General features: G+C 42.7%; 1 protein-coding gene across 1 annotated transcript in view; it reads right to left on the minus strand.

The window, feature by feature from the left end:
• Window positions 1–22473, minus strand: part of CIT (citron rho-interacting serine/threonine kinase) — a 162954-nt gene that overhangs the window by 35338 nt on the left and 105143 nt on the right. Inside the window, exons 23-27 of the mRNA XM_035017121.1 lie at window positions 20339–20536; window positions 12732–12785; window positions 4756–4953; window positions 4062–4255; window positions 1447–1582 (exon numbers count right to left, since the gene is read on the minus strand). Coding sequence (XP_034873012.1) covers window positions 1447–1582; window positions 4062–4255; window positions 4756–4953; window positions 12732–12785; window positions 20339–20536 — 780 coding nt within the window. The remainder of the gene's footprint in view (window positions 1–1446; window positions 1583–4061; window positions 4256–4755; window positions 4954–12731; window positions 12786–20338; window positions 20537–22473) is intronic.

Below are 22473 nucleotides of genomic sequence, written 5' to 3' on the forward strand. Positions count from 1 at the left end.
CCATACTCAGCATGGAGCCCAACATGGGGCTTGAACTCACAACTCTGAGATCAAGACCTGAGCTGAGATCAAGAGTTGGACACTTAACCAACTGAGCCACCCACATGCCCCAATGTCTGGAGTCTTAAAGGATGAGCAGAACTTTGCTATAGAATACTCTAAGAACCATCAAACAGAAAAAGATACTCAAGTTAAATCAAAAGGGCTCATTTACCTCTAAATAATATCCTTAGTTTCCTCATGGGTAAAAAATAAAAAAAATAGTAAGCCAGAATCAAGGAACTCCAGAGTGTCCCTGAGTGGCAAGCTCTAGCCTTGAATCCAATAATTTTATTTCTGTGAAATTTCATTTCTGTAAGAAAATCATGGATATTCATAAAGATTTATGTTCATCATAGTGTTCTTTATAACACTATGGCAAAAAAAATTGAAAGAAGTTCAAAGTTCCAACACAAGTAGAATGATTAAATGATTAAATAGGTACTTCTGTGTTGTTGAGGGTTTTTTTAGAACTACATGTTCAAAAAACATTCAGTAACTGAGGAAAAGCCCCTACTTTTATGTTGTTTTTTTTAAAGATGTAAACTTGTTTACATAGTAAGAATCTAAATTTATTCTAATAGATCAGTGGTGGATTGTCAGTCATCTTTTCCTTTACTTTTCTATGGTTTCTAGATCTGCCACAATGACCCCAAATAGGTACTTTTATAATCACGAAATAACAAATAGTTATACCAAACACGAAATTCAGATTCTTGCTTTATTTTATGTGTGTGTTTGTGTGCGTGAAAAAGTGCGTGTGTGTGAACCTGGGTATATACATGAAATTTCTTTGATCTTCATTCTTGTTATCTGGAACACTGGGGCATCTATTTGAAGTCTCTTTCAAGACTTAGATAAACCTCCAGAACACGGGGACATAACATGGCGTGCTACATGGACAGGACATGCATATTTCCAATATAAAATACCAAGGACTCATGTGGCCATCAGACCCTCTCATGCCCCTGGCCTTGGAACAGAGAGAGGCTGAGCTGCCTACCCATCACAGCAATGGAAGGAGCATTAGTCCTTGCCACTGAGCACTTCCCAAGAATGCTCGACATTAAATCCAGCAACCAACCCAGAGATTAAATCTAGAAATCAGGTGCCAGAAAACGAGGGAGCTGTGTGGCCAGATCAGAATCCAGACCTCAGGCGCCCAGACAGGCAGATGTTAAGAAGTCACCGACAGATTGGGACACACCAGTCCCCACCATGCCTCCCACGCTCTCGCCAACCCAGGGTGTCCTGTGTGGAGCCTAACCCTGCGACTTGATGGAACGGAGTAAACGTGTGTTCGTGAAATATGCTGACCGTGGATTGCACCTGAATGTGGGTCGAGCATGCCTTCTAAAAGGGGGAGATAAGATGTCCTGCTAAAAGGCAGAAGGGATGGGCGCTGACCTTGTCAGAGAGGCTCTCAGCTTTCAGCTTCTGCTCTTTGAGGGCCTGCTGCAGAGCAAGGATCTCAGCCTTGTGCTCCTTCACCGCCAGCTCCACCACTTGGCGTGACTCGGTGATCCGCTGGTCGGCCCGCGCCCTGCCGGGAAAGCACAGGCCCATTTCAGAAGCGCCACCATCACCAATCCCGAAAAAGGAAGTGGGCCCATCTCTAATCCCAATAAGCAACCAGACAGGCTGCAGCTGGACAGAGGCCCAACCCTGATTCCCAGTTCCAAATGATGTCTTGCTTTCTGACTGCTTACAGAGCGAAGAGTTGACCCACTTTAGACCTTGGGTAAAAATACTCTTAATAGGTAAAGTTCCTGTGAGTACTCACTTGGAAAGGCCGAAGGGGAAAGGCAATTTTCCAAAAGCAACTGGACTGAATAGGATACAGCAAGACTGCCACAGCCTCCCCTGGGAGTGGAAATGGAATGAGGTCCCCCTGAGGGACCACAGGAAACCCTAATCGAGCAACCATTTCCTCTCCTCAAGTCTATGCAATTAAATTACGTGTTCGGGGTGCTTGTTCGGAAACAAACTTGAATCCGATGAATGTATCTATAAATAAGGTTAGAGAATAGAAAAAACTAGAAGCAAGCTAGAAAAATTGCTGCCCTTCCCCATTTAGGTCTTGTGTTTTGCTACTTCCACACCTGGGCTTATACAGTCTCCTCTTCTGGCCAGCGCTCTCCTCCCCCACCTCCCCTACCCTGCAAACCCAAATCTTACTTGGCCTTCAGGGATGAACTCAAAAGGCCATGTCCTCCGTAAAACCTTGCTCAATTTCTCCTCTTGCAAAGCAGCTCTCCTTGCTCTGTATCCAAAGTGTAAACATACTCCTCTCTTGGCACACCCCACTCTCTATCTGAGGTGGTAAATACCCGAAAGCATAATTCATCTTCTCTATGAGACTTGCCTCTTGAGCACAGGAATTAAGAATTATATTTTACTCATCTCGGGATCCCACGTAACACCAAAATAGAGGGGGGGTGGGGGGAAGAAAGGAAAAGCCAAGATCTTTCACAACTGTCCCTGAAAGTATACATGAAATGTCTTCCTAAGCACAGCCCATAATTATACCTTCCATGTGGAGTTGTGTGTTTCTTGATGCTGAAGCCAGCTTCCGACCCTCAAATTGGTCTCTGAGGGATTCTAGAAACACCTCAGATAGGAGCTGCACTTGAGGGCAGAAGGAAGGGGGTCTCCGTGAAAGCAATCAGAATATACGGTGAGGACTCAGGGGAAAGAGGAACAGGAGATCTTAATCAGCAGCCCGTCAGGTCAGCAAATACCCTGAGTGGGAGGATATCCAAAAAAATGAATATTTCTACCAGTGTCTCTTCAAATTTAAGGAGTCTTATCTTTTGCCTCCAATCTTTTCTAGTTTAACTGACTCAGCTCCCATTAAACATCCACCACATTTGGCTGAGTCTACTGTGGTCAAGTAAATGCAGGAAATACCAAAATGAGTCTGATGGTGCCCAACTAAATGCTCTGTGAGAGGCATTTCTAGGCATAGTTTATCTCACTTAAGGAGTTCAGGGTATCCCAGGAAGGTCAGTTTCAGAGGAAGGTGATATGAGTGAGGTTATGAAGGACGTCTACAATTCACTTGCGCACACATGAACTCATGAGCTAACTCTAGCATGCACACTGGAAAATGGGACCCATTCTTCAAGGTCATTTATTTCTATCTGCTGGTAAACTGTCATAATATACCCATTTTGTTAGAACCAAACACTTTCCTGCCAAGAGCTGTAAAACCATCATAACCAATCTTCCATCAACCATGTCTGCAGTGTGAATGGCACCCCCTAGGGGTAGGAAGTCTATGACCTGCACTATCGTGGCCCCAGCAGGAAGGGGATTCTGACTTTGGAAATCAAAGTGGGAAAGCAGAGGAAAGATTCTGCTTGAACTTATTTCCTACCACGAAAGAAAAAAACTGAACTATTCTTGTAGAGAAGCTGTTCTCCACCAAGGGTGATGCTGCCCCTCAGGGGACATTGGACAATGTCTGGAGACATTTTTGGTGTCACAACGTGAGGAAGGGGTTGCTACTGGCATCTAGTGGGTAAAAGCAGGGATGACGCTTCCCTTCTACGATACATAGGACAGCCCCCACAACAAGGGATTACCTAGCCCAAACAGTCCTTAGTGCCAAGGTTGAGAAACCCTAGTGTAGACGGGTGACTAGCTTTACACAGGACCAGGATTAAAATGGTGATGGTCTTGCTACATGGTCACAATGATAACAAATGCAAGGTAAGAGTTTCTGCCAAGAAAGCACTGAGCTATTTGCCCTGCTGACTCCCAGGCCTCCGCATGGAGTGAAAGGACACCAGCTTCCAACACAGACATAATCCAAGTGACACTGACCATATTTACAAGTAGGATGACCGACCCATCCTGGTTTGCCCAAGAGTTTCCCAGCTTTAGCACTGAAAGTCTTGTATGCTAGAAACTTCTCTCAGTCCTGGGCAAGCTAGGACTGTTGGTCACCCTGTTCCTAAGGCTCAGGTGATCCCAGTGAAGACACCTGTCACTGGCTTTCTACAAACAGGAAGCCCCACCTGCTCTGCTTCTCGGTGTCCAGCATCCTCTGTAACTCTCGGACCCGACACTCAAACTGGGACTTCTCGTCACCAAGGACGCTCCTCCACGCCTCCCACTGCCGCTCTTTTTCCAGCAGCTCATCATTCAGGGCCTCCAGGTCCATGACCTGTTCTTCCAGCATCGTGCAAGTGGTCTTCAGAGCCTCCATCGTCTGCAAATCAGTACCACTGAGTTGTGCCTTGTATCAAATGAGGATTTCCTGGATGTTACTTTTGTTGGATCAGTGTCAGAAAAGCACAAGTTTCTAACTACAATCTGAAACACAGTGTATCTGTTTTCTTCTACAGACCCAGGGGACCAGACAAGAATGGATAAAGGTCCATTTCTGCCACCATCTTAAAGACAGAACCCAATGCAAGCCAGGGGGAAGAGACTACGCTTAAAAGTCAAGGGGCTCACACTAGCCTCCCAGAATATTCTATTTTATTTTTACCTTTTTTTAAGTCAGAATTAAGAGAACAACACACTTTTAAAAGCTACTTTTTCCAAACCCCCAAGCCCTTAAAACATAGACATGATGATGAAAAAGAGCCCATTTAACAGACAGGGCTCAGTCTTGGGTCCCTTGGGAGAGGTATACCGGGCGTCTGCTCTGAAATCTAACAGGATCAAAGTGTGCCAGGGATCTCTGACACAGCGTACTGTCCTTACTTGCTTCTGGCTTGTGAGCTGCATCTCCCTCTCCGTAATCTCACGGCGGAGATGGTCTACTTCACTTCGTAGCTGTACGATCTCATCGTTGGCGCCGGAAGCCTCGTCGAGTTGTTTGGACAAGTAGAAATTTTGGTTGTTGAGCTCAGCGTTGTCCTCGGTCAGCTGGTTTAGCTGCTCCTCCAGGTCTGTGATTACCTAAAAGAGGAAAGGAACCCGGTTCTGCATCCAGCAAGTCTGTATGAAATGAGGAACTGTTTCTAGAGCCACTGATTTTAGAACCTATGTGACACTAGCAATCCACATGCCACTCACATTTGCTTATCCAACCCCGGCAGCCAAAGCCAAACTCCCGTGCCCGCCCACTTAGCACTAAGACACACGTGCTGTGGTGGAAAAAGAAAAGTCTCTGATTCTTTCTCACGCATGATTTATCTGGAAGACATGGCAAAAGTAGATCAATCAAAAGTGATTGCTGTATGGAAGGGGCAACTTTAAATGAGATCAAGTTAATGGACGATAATATAATGTGGAAAATGCAAGCCAAGGAAAGGCGTCTAAGAGACTGGCATCACAATCAGCTAATTAAACAGACGGCACCATCCAGAGGACATTAGAACTGGAGATAGTCTTAGAAAGCAAAATAAAATTCTTATCAAGGAGGACTGACTGCAAAGGACACTAAAAGTTATTTTAATATCTCAGTGATAAATTTAATTTCATGCAACAAAAGGAAAAAATTTAAGGGAAGTTCAGAATAATCCTGAAAATATTGTACTATGGCATCACTTTAATGGTTTTTATTATACAGTTAGCTATCAAAAATGGGAAGGCATGTATATGAAATTGTCATTTTATTGAGAGAGATTTAATCTGGTTTTGCTAAATTATTTCCCTGCTCAATGGCAGAATGACTTCCATTTCAGTGCATTTAGCTTCCCTATTCTCTTTTCTGAGGTTCAGTATCAGCTCTTGCAGAGGGCTTTTGTATATATAATACTTTCGAAGTTTAAGGGCAATTTTCTAATAATAGTTCGAATGAAGCACACAGGCAGTAAATTACATTTTATGTAACAAAAAGAAGTAAATTAAAAGGAAATGTCTTGAAGCCTACAGTTTATTAATTGTTTCCAATTTCCAAACCTAGAGTAGACTTAGTTTATGAAATGTTGCCACTGTTTCCATGACTAATTCCCTATTTTAACCCCCTTTGATTATCAATTTAAAAAAAATCTTCCCGGGCACATAGAATTAAAGAACATCAATTAAGCACATTTGCTCAATGTGGCTCAGAAAACAGAGCTTTTGTTAACTGAGATGGTAAGCTTTTAATGTAGTAAGTGGTCTAGTAATTTGTACCTTAATGTCCTTAATGTACCTTAAAGCCCTAATTCCTTTTTTTTTTTTTAAGATTTTATTTATTTATTTATTTGAGAAAGAGAGAATGAGAGACAGAGAGCATGAGAGGGAGGAGGGTCAGAGGGAGAAGCAGACTCCCCGCCGAGCAGGGAGCCTGATGCGGGACTCGATCCCAGGACTCCAGGATCATGACCTGAGCCGAAGGCAGTCGCCCAACCGACTGAGCCACCCAGGCGCCCAACCCTGCTAATTCCTAACGTATTGGTTGAGGTGCACTGTTGGCTACAAGATGGGAAATAAAGGTTATCTGGTTGGGTCCTTAGCTAGGACTCCTTTATCGGGAAAATGGGAAAAGACTGCAAGTTTGTCATTTCTAGTCAGCAGTTATACCTTAAAGGGATCCTGGATCACCCTTTGAGTGCATGGTTAAATCTCCTAAAACCAGAAACAATAAGTAAACAATGCCCAGTAGTTCAACTGGTCTCCATCTTATATGTAGTGAAGCCATTCCTTAAGATAGTTTTCATCCTGGGCTATAAATGTCTCCATTTAACTACTATGCTTCTTTCTAATGTCCTTCCCCCACACACACCAAAAACAAAAACACAAAAAACAGAGGCAAGCTGGCCTAGAAACTACGTTCTCAAATGGAGTCGGGAGCCCCAAATAAAGCCATCTTGAACTTTGCAGGGTTGGGGTCTTCATCTGCGATAAGGAGGTAGATACTATATTTACTATCTCCTCCATTTCATTTTTTTTTTTTTTATGTTTTGAATTTTCTTGCATACTATTCTACCTTAATGTAGCCTGTGAAATACAAGGGATAAAAATTAATGACCAAGGGCGCCTGGGTGGCTCAGTTGGTTAAGTGACTGCCTTCGGCTCAGGTCATGATCCTGGAGTCCTGGGATCGAGTCCCGCATCGGGCTCCCTGCTCGGCGGGGAGTCTGCTTCTCCCTCTGACCCTCCTCCCTCTCATGCTCTCTGTCTCTCATTCTCTCTCTCTCAAATAAATAAAATCCATAAAAAAAAATAATAATAATGACCAAGATAATGCTTCATTTTAAAGACTATCATGGTACCTCTTGCGGGGCAGAGAGGCTACAGAAAATCTGCTCACATAAGAATATACATGTTGCCAAAATAATTTACTCACTGCTCAAAGACATACCTAAGCCTTTGGGTTCTCACTCCCTTTCTCTGATTTATGGGGAAAAAATTGCAATTTATTATTAGCCCATTTCTGCTCACTCTTCTCCTTTCAAAATAGATTATAAAGTGCTAAAGACAAAATACTTGAAAAGCTCAATGAAGTGCCAAGATTATGACTCTCACTTCAGTTGAGACGGGCCCACCGGAGTGGGAGGCATCCTTCTACTTCCCTATTGTCATTCAGTTTTCAAGGGGTCTCACATCTCTGATTTCTACTTATAGTTTGTGAATGTTGGTTCTATATTTTACCCTATTTTGCATGTTTGTCAGGAGGCTTGTGTGTTTATGTGAAGCCCCCAAGCACTCATTAAAGCATTTTGACTCATTCAGACTTCTTATATATTCTTTCTGCCCAAGTCATAACATGTTTAGCTTGTGATTCTATTTTGAGGTGTTGGAGTTGTGGTATTAAGTGTTAGTTTTAGACATCCCCCCAACATACCCACACATACATTATTGGGTTTATAGATCTTGAAATGACTGGGGACACAGGCAGAAAATTAATGGTCTCCATGGTTTAAAAAAAATTTTTTTAAGTATTGTGATAGGCAATCTGTGATTTTGAACCAGGTAATGTGCAAGGAGGATTCTTAGATCTACCATGTGTCCGTGGGTGTATTCTCTCCACACCAAGGGCAAATGATCTGTTTATTCTATTATGAGTCTGTTAACCTTTCAACCCCAAAGATACAGGGTAAAAAAGAGAAACTGAAAGGCTGACTCCATCTTAGCAGTGAGAAGAGGAGGGAGACACCTTCCTAACACAGGAGCCAACAGAGCTTTCTTCTAGGCTGTTTTTGCAGATAAGAGATCGTGATGCATTTCTAAGAGGAAATAAGGATATAAAAAATGATCTACTCTCAGTGTCTGAGAGAGAGAGAGAGATCTCTATTTGGGGTTATCTGTTGCTTTTCAAGCAAACCTGACAGATCTGAGCAAGAACTGTTTAGCTCTCACACCTGATGGGAAGACCAGTAGGGAGAAGGTAACCAGGTATATGTTCAGCGGCACGGTGGGGGTTTAGAAACCAGTCAGATGATGAGCATCGGGCTAAAAAGACACAGGGCTAAAGTCCTACTGGAATGTCTGGTTCCTTCTTGAAGGCAGCTATTTGCATATTATTTATTTTTAATCTTATAGCTGACAGATTGATTCATAATTAAAACTGTGTCATATGTTTGCCCACCAACTCCCCTCCGAAACAGACTTAGGTAGGGTTTTAGGTGCCAGATTGGATCAAACCCTTTTTTTAAATCTCATCAAAATATAGAAATGGTCTGAGCTGGAAAATGTTACAGCTCATGAGTTTTTTAAAAGCTGCTAACTGGGAGCTCCTATCAGTTGAGTTATTGCAAGAGTTCCCACCAGTAACAAAGATGACGTCTCCTTGCAGAGACAACCTCAGATAGCGCCAGTTAGACAGAAACATCCATCATGCCCGTCAGAAGTGTCTTTAAAGCAGCCTTTGAAGTTGAAAAAGTGTAACAGAGATCTACTATTGCTGCCAAACGTTGTCCTAAAGCAGTGGTTTTCAAACTTTTTAAAGGGGCAGACCATTTTCTAAACAAAAGAGTATGTCGTAAACCCAGTATAATAAAATATTAATAGTATCCAATACTATTTAGCACTTTCTATGGACCAGGCCCTGTGTAATCCCTTGGATGCATCATCTAATTCCTGCAGGACCCCCATGACACAGGCATTAGGACCAAATTTGATTCTGTGACTTAGTGTTTCCTAAGTTTTGAACGTATACTGGAACTAAGCCGCTGTCTCTCTGCCCTCACCAAGCCCCTCAAAGAGCAGTTACTAAATGAATTATGCATCTTATAATTGACGATATATTGAAATGGGGAATATACAATGTCGGTGCCATTTTATAGGTAAGCAAATGGAGGCTTGGGAGTTTAGCATCACACAGTTAAAAGAGGCCAATTTCAAATCAGAACCCATCTGACTCCAGAGTACTGGTCGGACCACGAGCAACCCAGCTGCTCTTGCCGAAGTGTGGGTGGGGGTCACTCTTTCGGGTTCCCCCTCCCACTGGGAGAGGTCCCAAGGCTTCTCCACAGAATATCAGAAGTAAGTAAAGCAAGGAATAGAAGTCACTGCTCCCGAAAAAATCGCAAATGTGAGGGATGAAGAGAATATAAAAGTTACATAAGAAAGTAACCAAATTCATTCTACATACTGGCATATTCTATTTAAAAACAAACCTCTAATTTTTAAAATCTGAGGGGGTGGGGAACATTTCATTTCTCACATGGAAACATTTGAGAGTAAACGGATACATTCGTTATTTTGATTGTCTTGCTGGTTTCACAGCTGTGTACACATTTCAAAACTCCTGAAGGGGCGCCTGGGTGGCTGTCGTTAAGCATCTGCCTTCCGCTTGGGTCATGATCCAGGGTCCTGGGATCGAGCCCCGCATCGGGCTCCCTGCTCAGCAGGAAGCCTGCTTCTCCCTCTCCCACTCCCCCTGCTTGTGTTCCCTTTCTCACTGTGTCTCTTGCTGTCAAATAAATAAATAAAATCTTTAAAAAAAAAAAAAATCTTAAAAAAAAAAAACTCTTGAAGTTACTGTACTCCAAGCATACCTCAATAAAGCTATAAAAACGTTTTTTAAAAAAGCTCTTGGGCGCCTGGGTGGCTCAGCTGGTTAAGCGACTGCCTTCGGCTCAGGTCATGATCCTGGAGTCCCGGGATCGAGTCCACATCGGGCTCCCTGCTCGGCAGGGAGTCTGCTTCTCCCTCTGACCCTCCTCCCTCTCGTGCTCTCTCTCATTCTCTCTCTCGCAAATAAAAAAAATTTATAAAAAAAGCTCTTATGGGGGCATCTGGGTGGTTCAGTCGTTAAACATCTGCCTTCGGCTCAGGTCATGATCTCAAGGTTCTGGGATCGAGCCCCACATCAGGCTCCCTGCTCGGTGGGGTGTCTGCTTCTCCCTCTCCCTCTGCCTGTTGCTCCTCCTGCTTGTGCTCTCGCTCTCTCTGTCAAATAAATAAATAAAATCTTTAAAAAAAAAAAAAAAGCTCTTATGAATATGTGGCATACACACACACACACACACACTTATTCAGTGGAATATTACTCAGCCATGTAAAAGGGATGAGACTGTGCCGTCTGTGACAACATGGATTGACCTAGAGGGTATTAGGCTAAGTGAAATACATCAGACAGAGACAAGCACCGTATGATTTCACTTACATGTGGAATCTAAAAAACAAAACAAATGAACAAACGAACAAACAAAAAGCAGAAGCAGACCCACAAATACAGAGAACTGATGGTTGCCAGAGGGGAGGGGGAGGGGGAGGGATGGGTAAAATAGATGAGAGGGAGTGGGAAATACAGACTTCCAGTTCTGGGTCGAATAAGTCACAGGGATGAAAAGTACAGCATAGGGAATATAGTCAATGGGATTATCATAGCATCGTATGGTGACAGATGGTAACTACACTTGTGGTGAGCCTAGCATAATATATAGAGTTGTTGAATCACTGTGCTATAGACCAAAAACTAATGTAATATTGTGTGTCAACTATACTTCAATTAAAAAAAAAAAAAACTGTTATGCCAAAAGACTAAAAAAAGAGAAAACTCCAGATGAAGGATTAACGATGTACACATTTAAAACATATCCAAGTTTATTTTAGGAAAAAATAGTAATATAAAAAAAAAATCACGGTCATAAAATGATCTATGTTTTATTCAGTGATCATTTACGAGCATGTATGTAATACAAGCAAATAACTCGTGCATAAAAAAAGAAACCGAGACAGTAAGAAACTAAAAAAGTGGGGGCACGAGAGTACAGGAAAAGAACGCATCAGCAACTCAAGGAAGAGAGGCAGAATGGAGGAGATGGGGAGACACTTGTAAGGCGGGCCTACCCCTGATGCAGCCATCGGCATCGGGAAATACAGACCAAAAATCCATCTGCTGGGTACCTGCTAGAGTCAAACAGAGGCATATCTCATGACCTACTAGCTACTCCACTCTTTGGTATATGCTAGTCAGAAACAGGTGCTTACGGCCACCAAAGGACTCACGCAACAGTGCTTCCTGACAGCTGTGTTCCTAACGGTAGCAATTCAAATTCCATCAGCAGGGGAGTAGATAAATAAACTCCACGTCTACACATCCAATGGCAAGGCTACACCATAATTAATGAAAAGGAACAAATTCTTGACAGGTTCAACCACACTGACGAACCTCACAGATAATTTAAGTAAAAAAAAAAAACAAAAAACAAAAAACTAAGCCCAAGAGAGCACATCCTCTGTGATTCCATTTCTCTGAAGTTCAAGAACAGGCCAAACTGATCTCTGGTATCAGAGCTCAGAACTGTGGTCATCCTTTGGGCAAAGGATGCTGATAAGAAGGGGACGTGAGGCAGCCCGCTGGAGACTGAAAATGTTCTGGATCTTGATCTATGTGGTGGCTACACAGTTGTCTATATGGTGTATAAATTTCATTCAACTGTACCCATAAGATTAGTGCACTTAATGCATTTTACGGTGTGGATTTTATAACTAAATTAAGGGGGAAAAGCATACACTCTTAAGACTTAACATCCAATTTATAATCGGTAAAGAGGAAAGAAAGAGTTCATTACAAGACAATAAAATATGTATGTGGGGACAACGGTGGGGTTGTTTCTGGAAATCCACAGATGTGAGTAACACAAATGGAGACAAGTTCACTGAGGACTAAGAAGGTAATAAAGCCATGAAAGTACCAAAGAAAGGAGGTGGAACCATGAATAAGGTAACATCCTATCTTCTGAAAGGGGCCTATTTCAGTCCTTTGTTCCGATGGGAAACAGAGCGAGCTCCTGCTGACCCTACGCCATTACATAATCTGTGCACACTTCTCCACCCACAGAATTTACTTCCCCCCATATAAATGACGTCTCCCAAAGAGCCATAGAGTTTTATTTTGCCTGGTAGGAAGTTAAAATTTCTAGGTCCATAGAACTTGCCAGACTTTCCTCTCTGCGGCAGCAGCGGGCTAGAGAAGCCTTGGGTGGCAACCATGTCCAGCGTCCGCACAGCATCTACCTGGGACTAGACTCGGAATCTTCTACACTGGGGCGGGAGTGGGAGCTGCCTTGGGACTTTTGCTGCAGCTACTGCAGCCTATGCAGTGAGAACTGTTTCCACCACTCCAACTATCCTTCCCCAAACATAAAGAATGGTTTAGAATTTTTTAAACTGGCAGGAAACCGAGAACTGGCATTATCTGGGGCTCAGGAACTCCAAATGAGTTTGACCCCATTAAGTGCTTCAAGTGGAAAGTTTGTAACAAAAAATCAGTCAGTTGATATTATAAGAGATGCCCCCTCTTCCCTCTTGGTGTCTAGTCTCATGTTATTTTAATCATCTTTAGATTTAATACTCACAGTACAGCTGTTACGAAGGGCATCAAATTTGCGCTGGATTTCATCTCTATGGGCCTAAAAGGTAAGAAGTCGATTATAAATTTTTCGTAGTGTAGGATACAATTCTACATGCTATGGATCAAATAAAGAAAAGAGCAATTAAACTAGAAAGCCAAGAATGCTGTTGCAGCCGCCCAAACATCTGGTTTTCAAAGAACTAATTAATCAAGTCATGTCCAACATCAGAAATTAAAGTTACAGGAATACACAGTGCTGTGTTAATAACACTTGACTACTTAGACCACACATGCATACCCTGTACAAATATCTTAACATTCACATTAACACCCAGGGACTTTGGGAAAAAAGAAGAAGAAAACTCAAGGAGGAAGTTTTTATTCTCATTCCTTTGTTTACTCCTCGTTCTTAACCTGTCCCTCTTCCTTCCAGTTGACCCCTCCCTAGCCTACGCCCTGAGAGACATACACATGCACGCAGACACACACACACACACACACACACAGGACAACAGCCAGGACAAACAAGGGATTTTTTTTGTTGTTAATCAAAAGCTGCTGAGATTCAGAAACCAGACATTGACCTTCAAGTAAGCAGAAGGCCTTCTCCAAGGCAGAGCTGCTCCAAAACAGCAGCATTCGTTCAGCGGACACTCAAGGACTTTGAGTGCACCTGATAGGCCGTACACTGAGGTGCCGTACAGCATACGCAGCGCTACTGTCATTCACTGAGGGAGGGTAGAAAGTTAACGAGTCCATGATTACAAACAGTGACAAATGCTATAAAAGAAACAAACAAGGTGCAGGAAAAAAGGATAAGGGGGACAGAAAGGAACTTACTTAGATGGGGTAATCAAGGAGGGCTTCTCTGAAGAGATGACACTTAAACTGACACCCATACTATGATGAGGAGCCAGCCATGCAAAGAACAGGAAAAGGCAGAGGATGAAAGTCTTGAAGCAAGAAAGGGTTTGGTGCATTTGATGAACAAAAAAAGGCCTGAATGGCTACAGCAGAGCTTTTCAAACTTCAAGCTATGACCCAAGAGCAAGCGTGACAAGTGGGGTTTTTCCTTCTTTTTTGTTTTGTTTTGGTTTATTCGATGAAATGGAATAAACAGAATAGAACAGAGAACACTGGGATGTACCTTGGATAGGGAAGCACTGTCACAGGATACTTCTGTTCCAAATACCATAATTCACCAAATTTAGGATGCTGTCAATCGTCAGACATTGTAATTTTATGTGGCATTAAGGAAAACAAGGTGCTGTTGACTAAACTATGACATGTCCACACGTCTGTATGTCCACATGACTAAGAGTCCTATACCATCTATGACTATAAAATGCACCCTGATTTTAGATACCTTAGAATCAATGAAGTGGAGTATATATATATGCTCTCTTGTATTAGATTGTAAAGTAAATGTGTTTTTGGTGGGTAGTGGTCAAACAATTTTTGGCTAAAGCACAGCAAGAGAAGGAAAAAGTCACCCAAGATGATGGTAGAGAGGCAGGCAGGGACCAAGAATCTTAAAAGGCCCAGAATGCAGTTTGGGTTTCATTCAAAATACCATTAATTGGAAGCGTGAAATGATCCAATTGTCATTTTGTGGATGCTGTAGCAAGAACAGATCAAAACAGGACAAAGGTAGAAATGAGCAGGGAAACTACTGAGGAGGTTGTTGCTGTCATTCAAGGAGGAGATGACGATGGCTTGGAGTAGGACGGTGGCAAAAGACACAGAGAAGTGGACAGCAGTGAGATCTCTTGGAAGCATAGGTAATAAGACTTGCTGACAGACATTGGGGAAAGAAAGGAAAAGGATGCCCTCACAGACCTTTGACTTGAGAGACAGGGTAGATTGTGGTACCAGAGCTTAGCTATGAAAGTCCAAAGAAGAATCTAATTTGAGGCAGAGGCAAATGTGGCCCTGCTCTTAAAAAAAAAAAAAAAAAGTCTGTCAGATCTATAAGACAACTAAGTCAAAAATTTTAGAGCTGTGATGTATTCTCTAATACATCTATTTTGCCATAAATATTCTAAATTTATAACAGCAGATAGACGCTGCAGAAAAAAAGATTAGTGAGCTTGAAGACAAAGCACTAGAAACTACCCAAAATGAAACACACGAAGAAAGGCTTTAAAAAATGAACAAAGTACCAATGCACTGTGAGACAACTTTGAACTGCCTGATATGCATGTAACTGGAGTCCCTGGAGGAGGGTAGGGGTCAGACAGAAAAAACATTTGAAGAAATAATGGCCACAGATTTTTCAGAGTTGATGAAAACCATAAACCCACAGATGCAAAAAGTTCAAGGAACCCCAAGCACAAGAAACACAAAGAAATTTAAGCTAAATCACATCTTTATCAAACTGCTTAAAACCAGTAACAAAGAGAAAAAGCTTAAAGCCAATCAGAGAAAAAAGACAAGTTACATATAGAAAAACAAAAAGATTCCTCACCAGGGGGTGGGTGGGAAAAGGGGAGCGGAGGGGGCGAAGCAAGTTAGAAGACAGTAGAACAACATCTTTAAAGCACTGAACGGAAAAACAACAACAAAAAACCCAAAACCTTTGACATTCTATACCCAGCAAAAATATCCTTCAGAAATGAAGGTGAAATAAAAGACTTTTTCAGGTATACAAAAGTTGAAGGAATTTGCCACCTGCACTGTAAGAAATGGAAAAGGAAATCCTTCAGGCAGAAGGAAGGTGACAACCAGAAATATAAATCCACACAAAAGCATGACGAGCCCTGGGAAAATGGCTTAAAAAAAAAAGTTGCAAAATAGACTCACAGATTCATGAATAAAAAGTTATCATTGAGAATCAACTCCCCACATCATTAGCCCATATTTTTATGGACTAACTTATCAGACTCTTACTTTTCCCCCAAAATCAATCTGCTGTATGCCCAGCAATAATCCGAGAGATTTACTGATTTAATGGGGCATGAATGCCATTTATCCAAAGTAGGAACATCGCACTACCACTGAAATCAAATGGCAATCCTCTTTGAAGTTAAAATGTAATGGAGTACCATCATTACGGCTTTTGATTTATTATTGACTGTGAGTTATAAACACAAAATGTAGAACGGATCCTGTTACGACCGCTGGAGATTCTATAAGCATTTAACAATTACCGAACTGATCTGAGCAAGAAAATGTCAAGAAACATGTTTTATGTTTCTTTGAAATAACTTGTAAAACAAGTGCACCAAAAAAAAGGTCACAAAATAGTGTATATAAAGATAGTAAAATGCGTAAGGCAGTGTTTAGATTCTCTCAATGAAATTTTTGAGTGTTCACTAGGTATCAGGTGCTACAGAGAATAAATATTTACACCCTTCAAAGGACCCTGAAGAGCTTTTGTTTATGTGGGTTACATTTATCTATATTTACCACTTTAGAAATGAAAATGGAGATTTTTTTCCCCAAATATTTACTGTTCGTTTCTTTTAAAATAACACTGCTTTTGCACCACCAGTGCAAATGCTAACACAATGAAAAATGCCAAATGACATCTTAGCATTATTATGAAAATAATCTGAATTTGGGGAACCCCCTTAGGGATCCACCAGTCCCACTTTGAGAACCGCTGACCTAAGGGTTGGGTGGCGATCAGGGAGAATGCACAGGCTGCAGCCTGAAGACTGGAAAGGCACTCTTTTGGGGGAATACTTATATCTTCATTAATGTTAAAGAGAGTTACAAGAGGAAGAAAGAAAAGAGGATTATAATGCAGTCTTGATGAGAGAGAAGTACCTGCAGAACTCGAGAAATGAAACTAATGTTTAGACGTCTGACCATCTTCTGGGATCCATGGACAGGGTTCTAGAACACTCAGGCTTCCACACATCCATCCCTTTCCCTGTGAATGCGGGCACCAAGCAAGACTGTCACCTCAGGTGCCCTAATTTTAGATCTTGCTTATCATGCCAACGGCTTGCTTAATTAAATACACAGATTGATATTTATGTAAAACAAATGAGAGGATGCACTGACTCATGATTTTAACAAATCAAAGAGGATGACATTGGGAACCCATGGCCACACCATGCTGGGAGGGTACCTTTCGTTAGTGTCTCTAGCTTTAGACTCTTAATTATTCAACATTAGCCATTTAACCAAATCAGTAAAAGAGCATGACAACAGGGACCCGGACACGAAGAGTGTCGTGGGGTCATGCTGGTGTACACAAAGCCTATGCCAGGCCTCCACCCTGTGGCCCCCATTCAGAGTGATGTATCATATCACGCATCTGTCTGCTCTACAGTGTGCAGACTCAAATATCTTCCTTAGATAAAGGGATGGAGTCTTAAATATCAAGTCCGGGTGGAAAATCCTTTCTTCTGCCAAGAAGCATGGAAGCACCTTAAAAGCCTGGCTTTTTGTTTCAATACGACTCTCCTGTTGGCCTCCACGGATGGCCAGTGAATCTCCATACAAACACAACGGACGAGAGTGGGTAGCAAGAAAACATCAAGGAGACCAACCAGTGGCTTCCCGGCGGACCCGGCCACGCTTCCTCAATGGAGACCGCTGACTGAGCTGTGCCCCATCTAATCTGCTCCAGGGGCAGAGGCCAGAGTAACTGCTCCCTCCTCAGGCTAGGAGACGGCAGCCTCTTAAAATTAAGCCGTAATAGCCCATTTGACTATTCATTCCCTTTTATTGATAAATCAGCCGGCTATGAAGCTCGCAAACCTCCTCGGAGATCATTTTAGATCCAGCTGATTTAATTTGGCGGACGCTTACGTGGGTCCTGCCCTGGGGCCTGAACAATGAGACAGAGTCAGGGTACCGCACCTGTGGCCACTTCCTCTTCCTCTAGGAAAATACAGTCTTCAGCACAAATTCAACAAAGCCATTCAGGCAACAGCCACATGCGGTCCATAACCAGGTTTATGGGACATAATCGAAGGGAGGGGAGAGGAAAACCCACGGCCTCAAAACTGGACCGAGGCAAGTTGATATGCGATTTGGATTCTTGCATGACAGGCTACAAACAGCTCTGAGGTTTTTTTTTTTTTCCTGCCATCACCTTGAAAAAGCCCTATTTTCCAAGGCATCTTCATCTGCAAGAGTGGTAGAGCCGTAGTTTCTAGACTTAGGGAGGTTTGTTTCTTTATTTTTTCATAAGAAGATGCTCTGAGGCAGTGATCTCATCTGACTAAATTAAGTCGTGACTTGCCGCTGTGAAGGCTTCCAGCAGCCATTAAGACACAGCACATTCCAACCAGCAGCAAGACAGGATTTAAAGACTAATTCCCCCACAGATAAACAGCAGTGACACATGCTCTATTTTATATCCTCCTCCTCCTGAATGGGCAGGATAAGATGCATGGCCACCACCCTCCCTCCCAACTCCAACAGAGCAGTGAGATAAATGTGTCCTTCTCGGCTCCAAAGTAAAAGGATTTGAGGAATTACAGGCCAATCCCCTGGGGAGAAAAGGCTAAAGACACAGCACTAGGCACATAGCAAGGACTCATTAAGTATGGATTAGATTACTGATGTCTCCTTCTCCTTTCAGAGCGTGGGTGGTTTGGACAGGGTGGGGAAGATACTAATATACAATGCATTCAATATAATAGTGGCTGGATTTTAGATGCCTCCTTTAGCAGCTAAGAAATGCTATCTGGCTGTCTCTCTCCCCATCCACCCAATTCCAAAAAGCACATAAGCCTTCTTGGCACGCATTCTTTTATATTCATTTCATTCCTACCTCCATATTTTTCTTCTATAGACTTATTTTCTCTTGGCCTTTTCTTTCTTATTTTATCTTGTTATACTGTTTTGTTTCAAAATGGATTCAGAGCAGTTTGGAAAGATACAAGGCAGAGGATAAATAAAGAGATATCGTGACTGTTTCTTTTCCAAACCAAGTACTAGGGGCACATGGCATAGCACACGGTGAGTGTTCTCACTGAGAAATTAAGGTTGCAATCAATATCTGACCTTGGCATAAGTCCTGGAAAATCTGAAATGCACTTGCACCTTCCTAATAGGAGTTACTCTGTATCCCCAGAATCCTGGAAGCCTCCATGTCCTAGACTAGTCCATAAGGACCCTGGCACTGTCAGATCATGTTCCCAATCTGGTTCAGATAATGGGCTTCCCAAAACCAACAATAGAAGGTAGCTTCTAAGAAGATTGTTTAAAAATATATATATATAGGCTCCTGGGTGGTTCAGTCAGTTAAGCAGCTGCCTTCAGCTCAGGTCATGATCCCAGAGTACTGGTATCGAGCCCTGTATTGGGCTCTCTGTTCAGCACAAAGTCTGCTTCTCCCTCTCCCACTCCCCCTGCTTGTGTTCCCTCTCTCGCTGTGTCTCTCTTTGTCAAATAAATAAATAAAATCTAAAAAAAAAATATATATATATATATATACACACACACACACATTACTTTTGAACAGGATTAAATCATAAGCAACGAATGTGCATGCCATCTGTAGAAGTAACCCCACTCTACATGCTTAGAGATGTTCACTGATGGAAATGAGGACCGCATCCAAGATGAATCAGAGTGAGTAAGGTACCCACCTAAGTACCTTATTTTAGAAAACACGAAACCCAATCAGCTGCATTGTGCCCTGCCCATGGAAGAGGGTACCCTGACCAGCATGCATGACTGTGCCTGTCCACTTGGCAAGTACACTATGTTACTATTAGCAATGGATTTGCTTGGCTGATACTAGCCATTAAACTCATTCGGCTTTCTGGGCCAAGTCCAGGTCCACCAAGCAGCCTTCCAAAAGAAATGAGGTTTTTAAGGAGACTTCTCTGAAGGAGAAAAAAATGGGAAGATGAGCCACCCAGAGTATCCCAGTCAACTTGGTGGTTGTATTTTCCACTGTAAGTAGATGAGTTGTCATTTTATATGTAAGATTCTTGTCAGTTTTGTTAGCCTGGGTCAGTCCCCGTGAGAAGGATCAACTATGGAAAACTGAAAAAGTCATATTTTTAGACTTCCAGAAAGAACCAAGGTCTAAATCCAGTGACACCCTCGCCTACCCCCCCAAGTTCTACTTCCTGAGAACACTCTTCAGTTGGGTAAACTGTTGTCTCTGAAAGAGCAGAGAAGCCAGGTCCCTCTGAGAGAAAAGAATCTCTCATTCAGAACAATCTTTTCCATCCAGAACATACTAGATGCATACATAAGACTTGAAGGAGAATTTACAGCTTAAAAAAAAAAACTGCAAATGAAGGTTAACCAATACAAAAATAGAAAGGTGGTAGGAAAACTACTATAAAATATAAGACTATTATTTTTTTAATGATCACTGAAAACTAAGTAGAAGATTCAAGTAAATGGCCTTCAGCTCAAACTAAAATTTTAAATTTAATGATGATTATTTTTAAAAGAGGGAAGATACATAAAGAAAGGAGGGACTTTTTCAAGATACTAAGGAAAGGTCAGATGTTGACACTAATTCTCAGGAAGGAGAACTCTCACATAAGCCAGTTTTCTAGCCACTAAATATCTCTAGGGATCGTTTTTTCTCTGTTGGGATTTCTCCGAGTGAGCAAATCTCCTCAGCACCACACTCCTCCCGGCTGAGGCCTGGAGCAGCCTGAAGGTACCTGTCCATAGACCTACCGTGAGCGCCTGGATCTCCTCTTCCGCCTCTGCCGTGGTCTCTTCCAGTTCGGTCTTGGCCTGGCGCAGCTGGCTCTCCAGGGCTGCCCGGGCAGCCTGCAGGGCTGTCAGCTGGGACTCGCGCTCCTGCAGCGAGAGCTGCAGCTCTGTGAGCTGGCGCTTTAGCTCCAGTTTCTGCTCCTCGTGCTCTAGGCTGACCTGAGATGGGCAGAGAGACACACACACAAATGCTCAGTTGACCCCAACTAGAGAGAATGCAACTCACTAGTCTAACGAGCTGAGCCTGACTAGCCGAGACGCAACCTGACACTCAACCTGCATCTTAAATGTGGTCATGGAGTCAAATTCCCAGCGCTCAACTGCGAAGGAGAAAACGGAGCCGCTATAACACGGGTCTGACTTCAGGAGTCTCAGAAATGACCAGGAGCAAGACCGTGTAAGAGAATGTCTGTACAAACCAACCCTTACTTACAAACATTCAAAGGCCTGGGGAGGCTTCAAAGGAAAAACCACACAAGAATCTCGAGTGCAAACTATGACAATTACTTTTATTAGAAAAGCATTTAAAAGTAAATGGCTATAAATAACATCATATTAGTAATAGGGACCTCTTTACAATTGGGATAAAAATGGAACCACAGAACTGAATTCTTTTTATTTTAAATGTTCCTGCTCTGGGGTGCCCGGGTGGCTCAGTCTGTTAAGCATCCGACTCTTAGTTTAGGCTCAGGTCATGATCTCATGGGTCATGGGATCCAGCCCCAGGTCAGGCTCAATGGGGAGTCTGCTTGAAGATTCTCTTCTTCTGGCCCTCCCCTTGCACTCTCTCTCTCTCTCTCTCAAATAAATCTTTAAATACATACATACATCCATACTCCTCTGGTTTGTTCTAATTAGGTAACCCACATTAATGTCACATTATGAAGGAATCATTCTTCCTTCCATCTGCCCATCTATCCTTCTATCTACTCAACGTTTCATCCATTCAAGAAAAATGTACTCAGCAACTTCCATATAAAAAGGAATATGAAGATGAAAGACAGTTTCTGCACTTGAATTGGAGGAAAAGTGAAAACCAACCATGTATGTGGTCAAGTGTAATGGTCAGAATATGTGGGGATGTAGTGGGAACACAGTGGAGGGTAAAGGAGGTAACAACTCTGCATATGTTTATTGAAGAATTCATAGGAGCTAAACCAGCAAATAGGAAAGAAAATTCCAAGCAGAGGAACCAAGACATCCAAAGGCATGGAGATGAGGGAGACCCATGGCCTATCTATTGACTTAACCAACACTGACAAGGTTGTCCTAGTGACCAGACTCTGTGCCAGTCACTGAGGATGTCAAGCAAATAAGAGGTACTCGCCGTCCTCAGGAAGCTCACTAACAGGTACACAACGTGATGATCTAAACACACGCAAGGCTGTGGGGACCTCCAGCTTAGGAGGGTCAGAGAAGGTGACACCCAAGTCCCAAAAGCTATAAGGGTGAAGAGAACAAAGACTTATAAAAGATTCAGCCTAGAGAACCAACAGGTTTTGGTGGTTAATTTGAGGTGGGGCAAGAAACAAAGGACAGAAGGTAACGCCTGAGCTTCTGGCCAGGAGAACTGCACAAGGAGAGACCTCTGCTACGCCAAGAACACAAGAGGAAGAGCCAGTCTACGGAGAAAGATAAGAAATTCCATGCTGGGGCACCTGGGTGGCTCAGTCGTTAAGTGCTGCCTTCGGCTCAGTTCATGATCCCGGGGCCCTGGGATCGAGCCCTGCATCGCAATCCCTGCTCCACGGGGGGCCTGCTTCTCCCTCTCCCACTCCCCCTGCTTGTGTTCCCTCTGTCGCTGTGTCTCTCTCTGTCAAATAAATAAATAAAATATTTAAAAAAAAAAAAAAAAGAGGGCGCCTGGGTGGCTCAGTCGTTAAGCGTCTGCCTTCGGCTCAGGTCATGATCCCGGGGTCCTGGGATCAAGCCCCACATCGGGCTCCCTGCTCCGCGGGAAGCCTGCTTCTCCCTCTCCCGCTCTCCCTGCTTGTGTTCCCTCTCTCGCTGTGGGTCTCTCTCTGTCAAATAAATAAATAAAATCTTTAAAAATAAATAAATAAATAAATAAATAAATAAATAAATAAATAAATAAA

The sequence above is a fragment of the Mirounga leonina genome, unplaced genomic scaffold (assembly GCF_011800145.1).
Source record: "Mirounga leonina isolate KUSES-001 unplaced genomic scaffold, KU_Mleo_1.0 Mir_171, whole genome shotgun sequence".
Lineage (NCBI taxonomy): Eukaryota > Metazoa > Chordata > Mammalia > Carnivora > Phocidae > Mirounga > Mirounga leonina.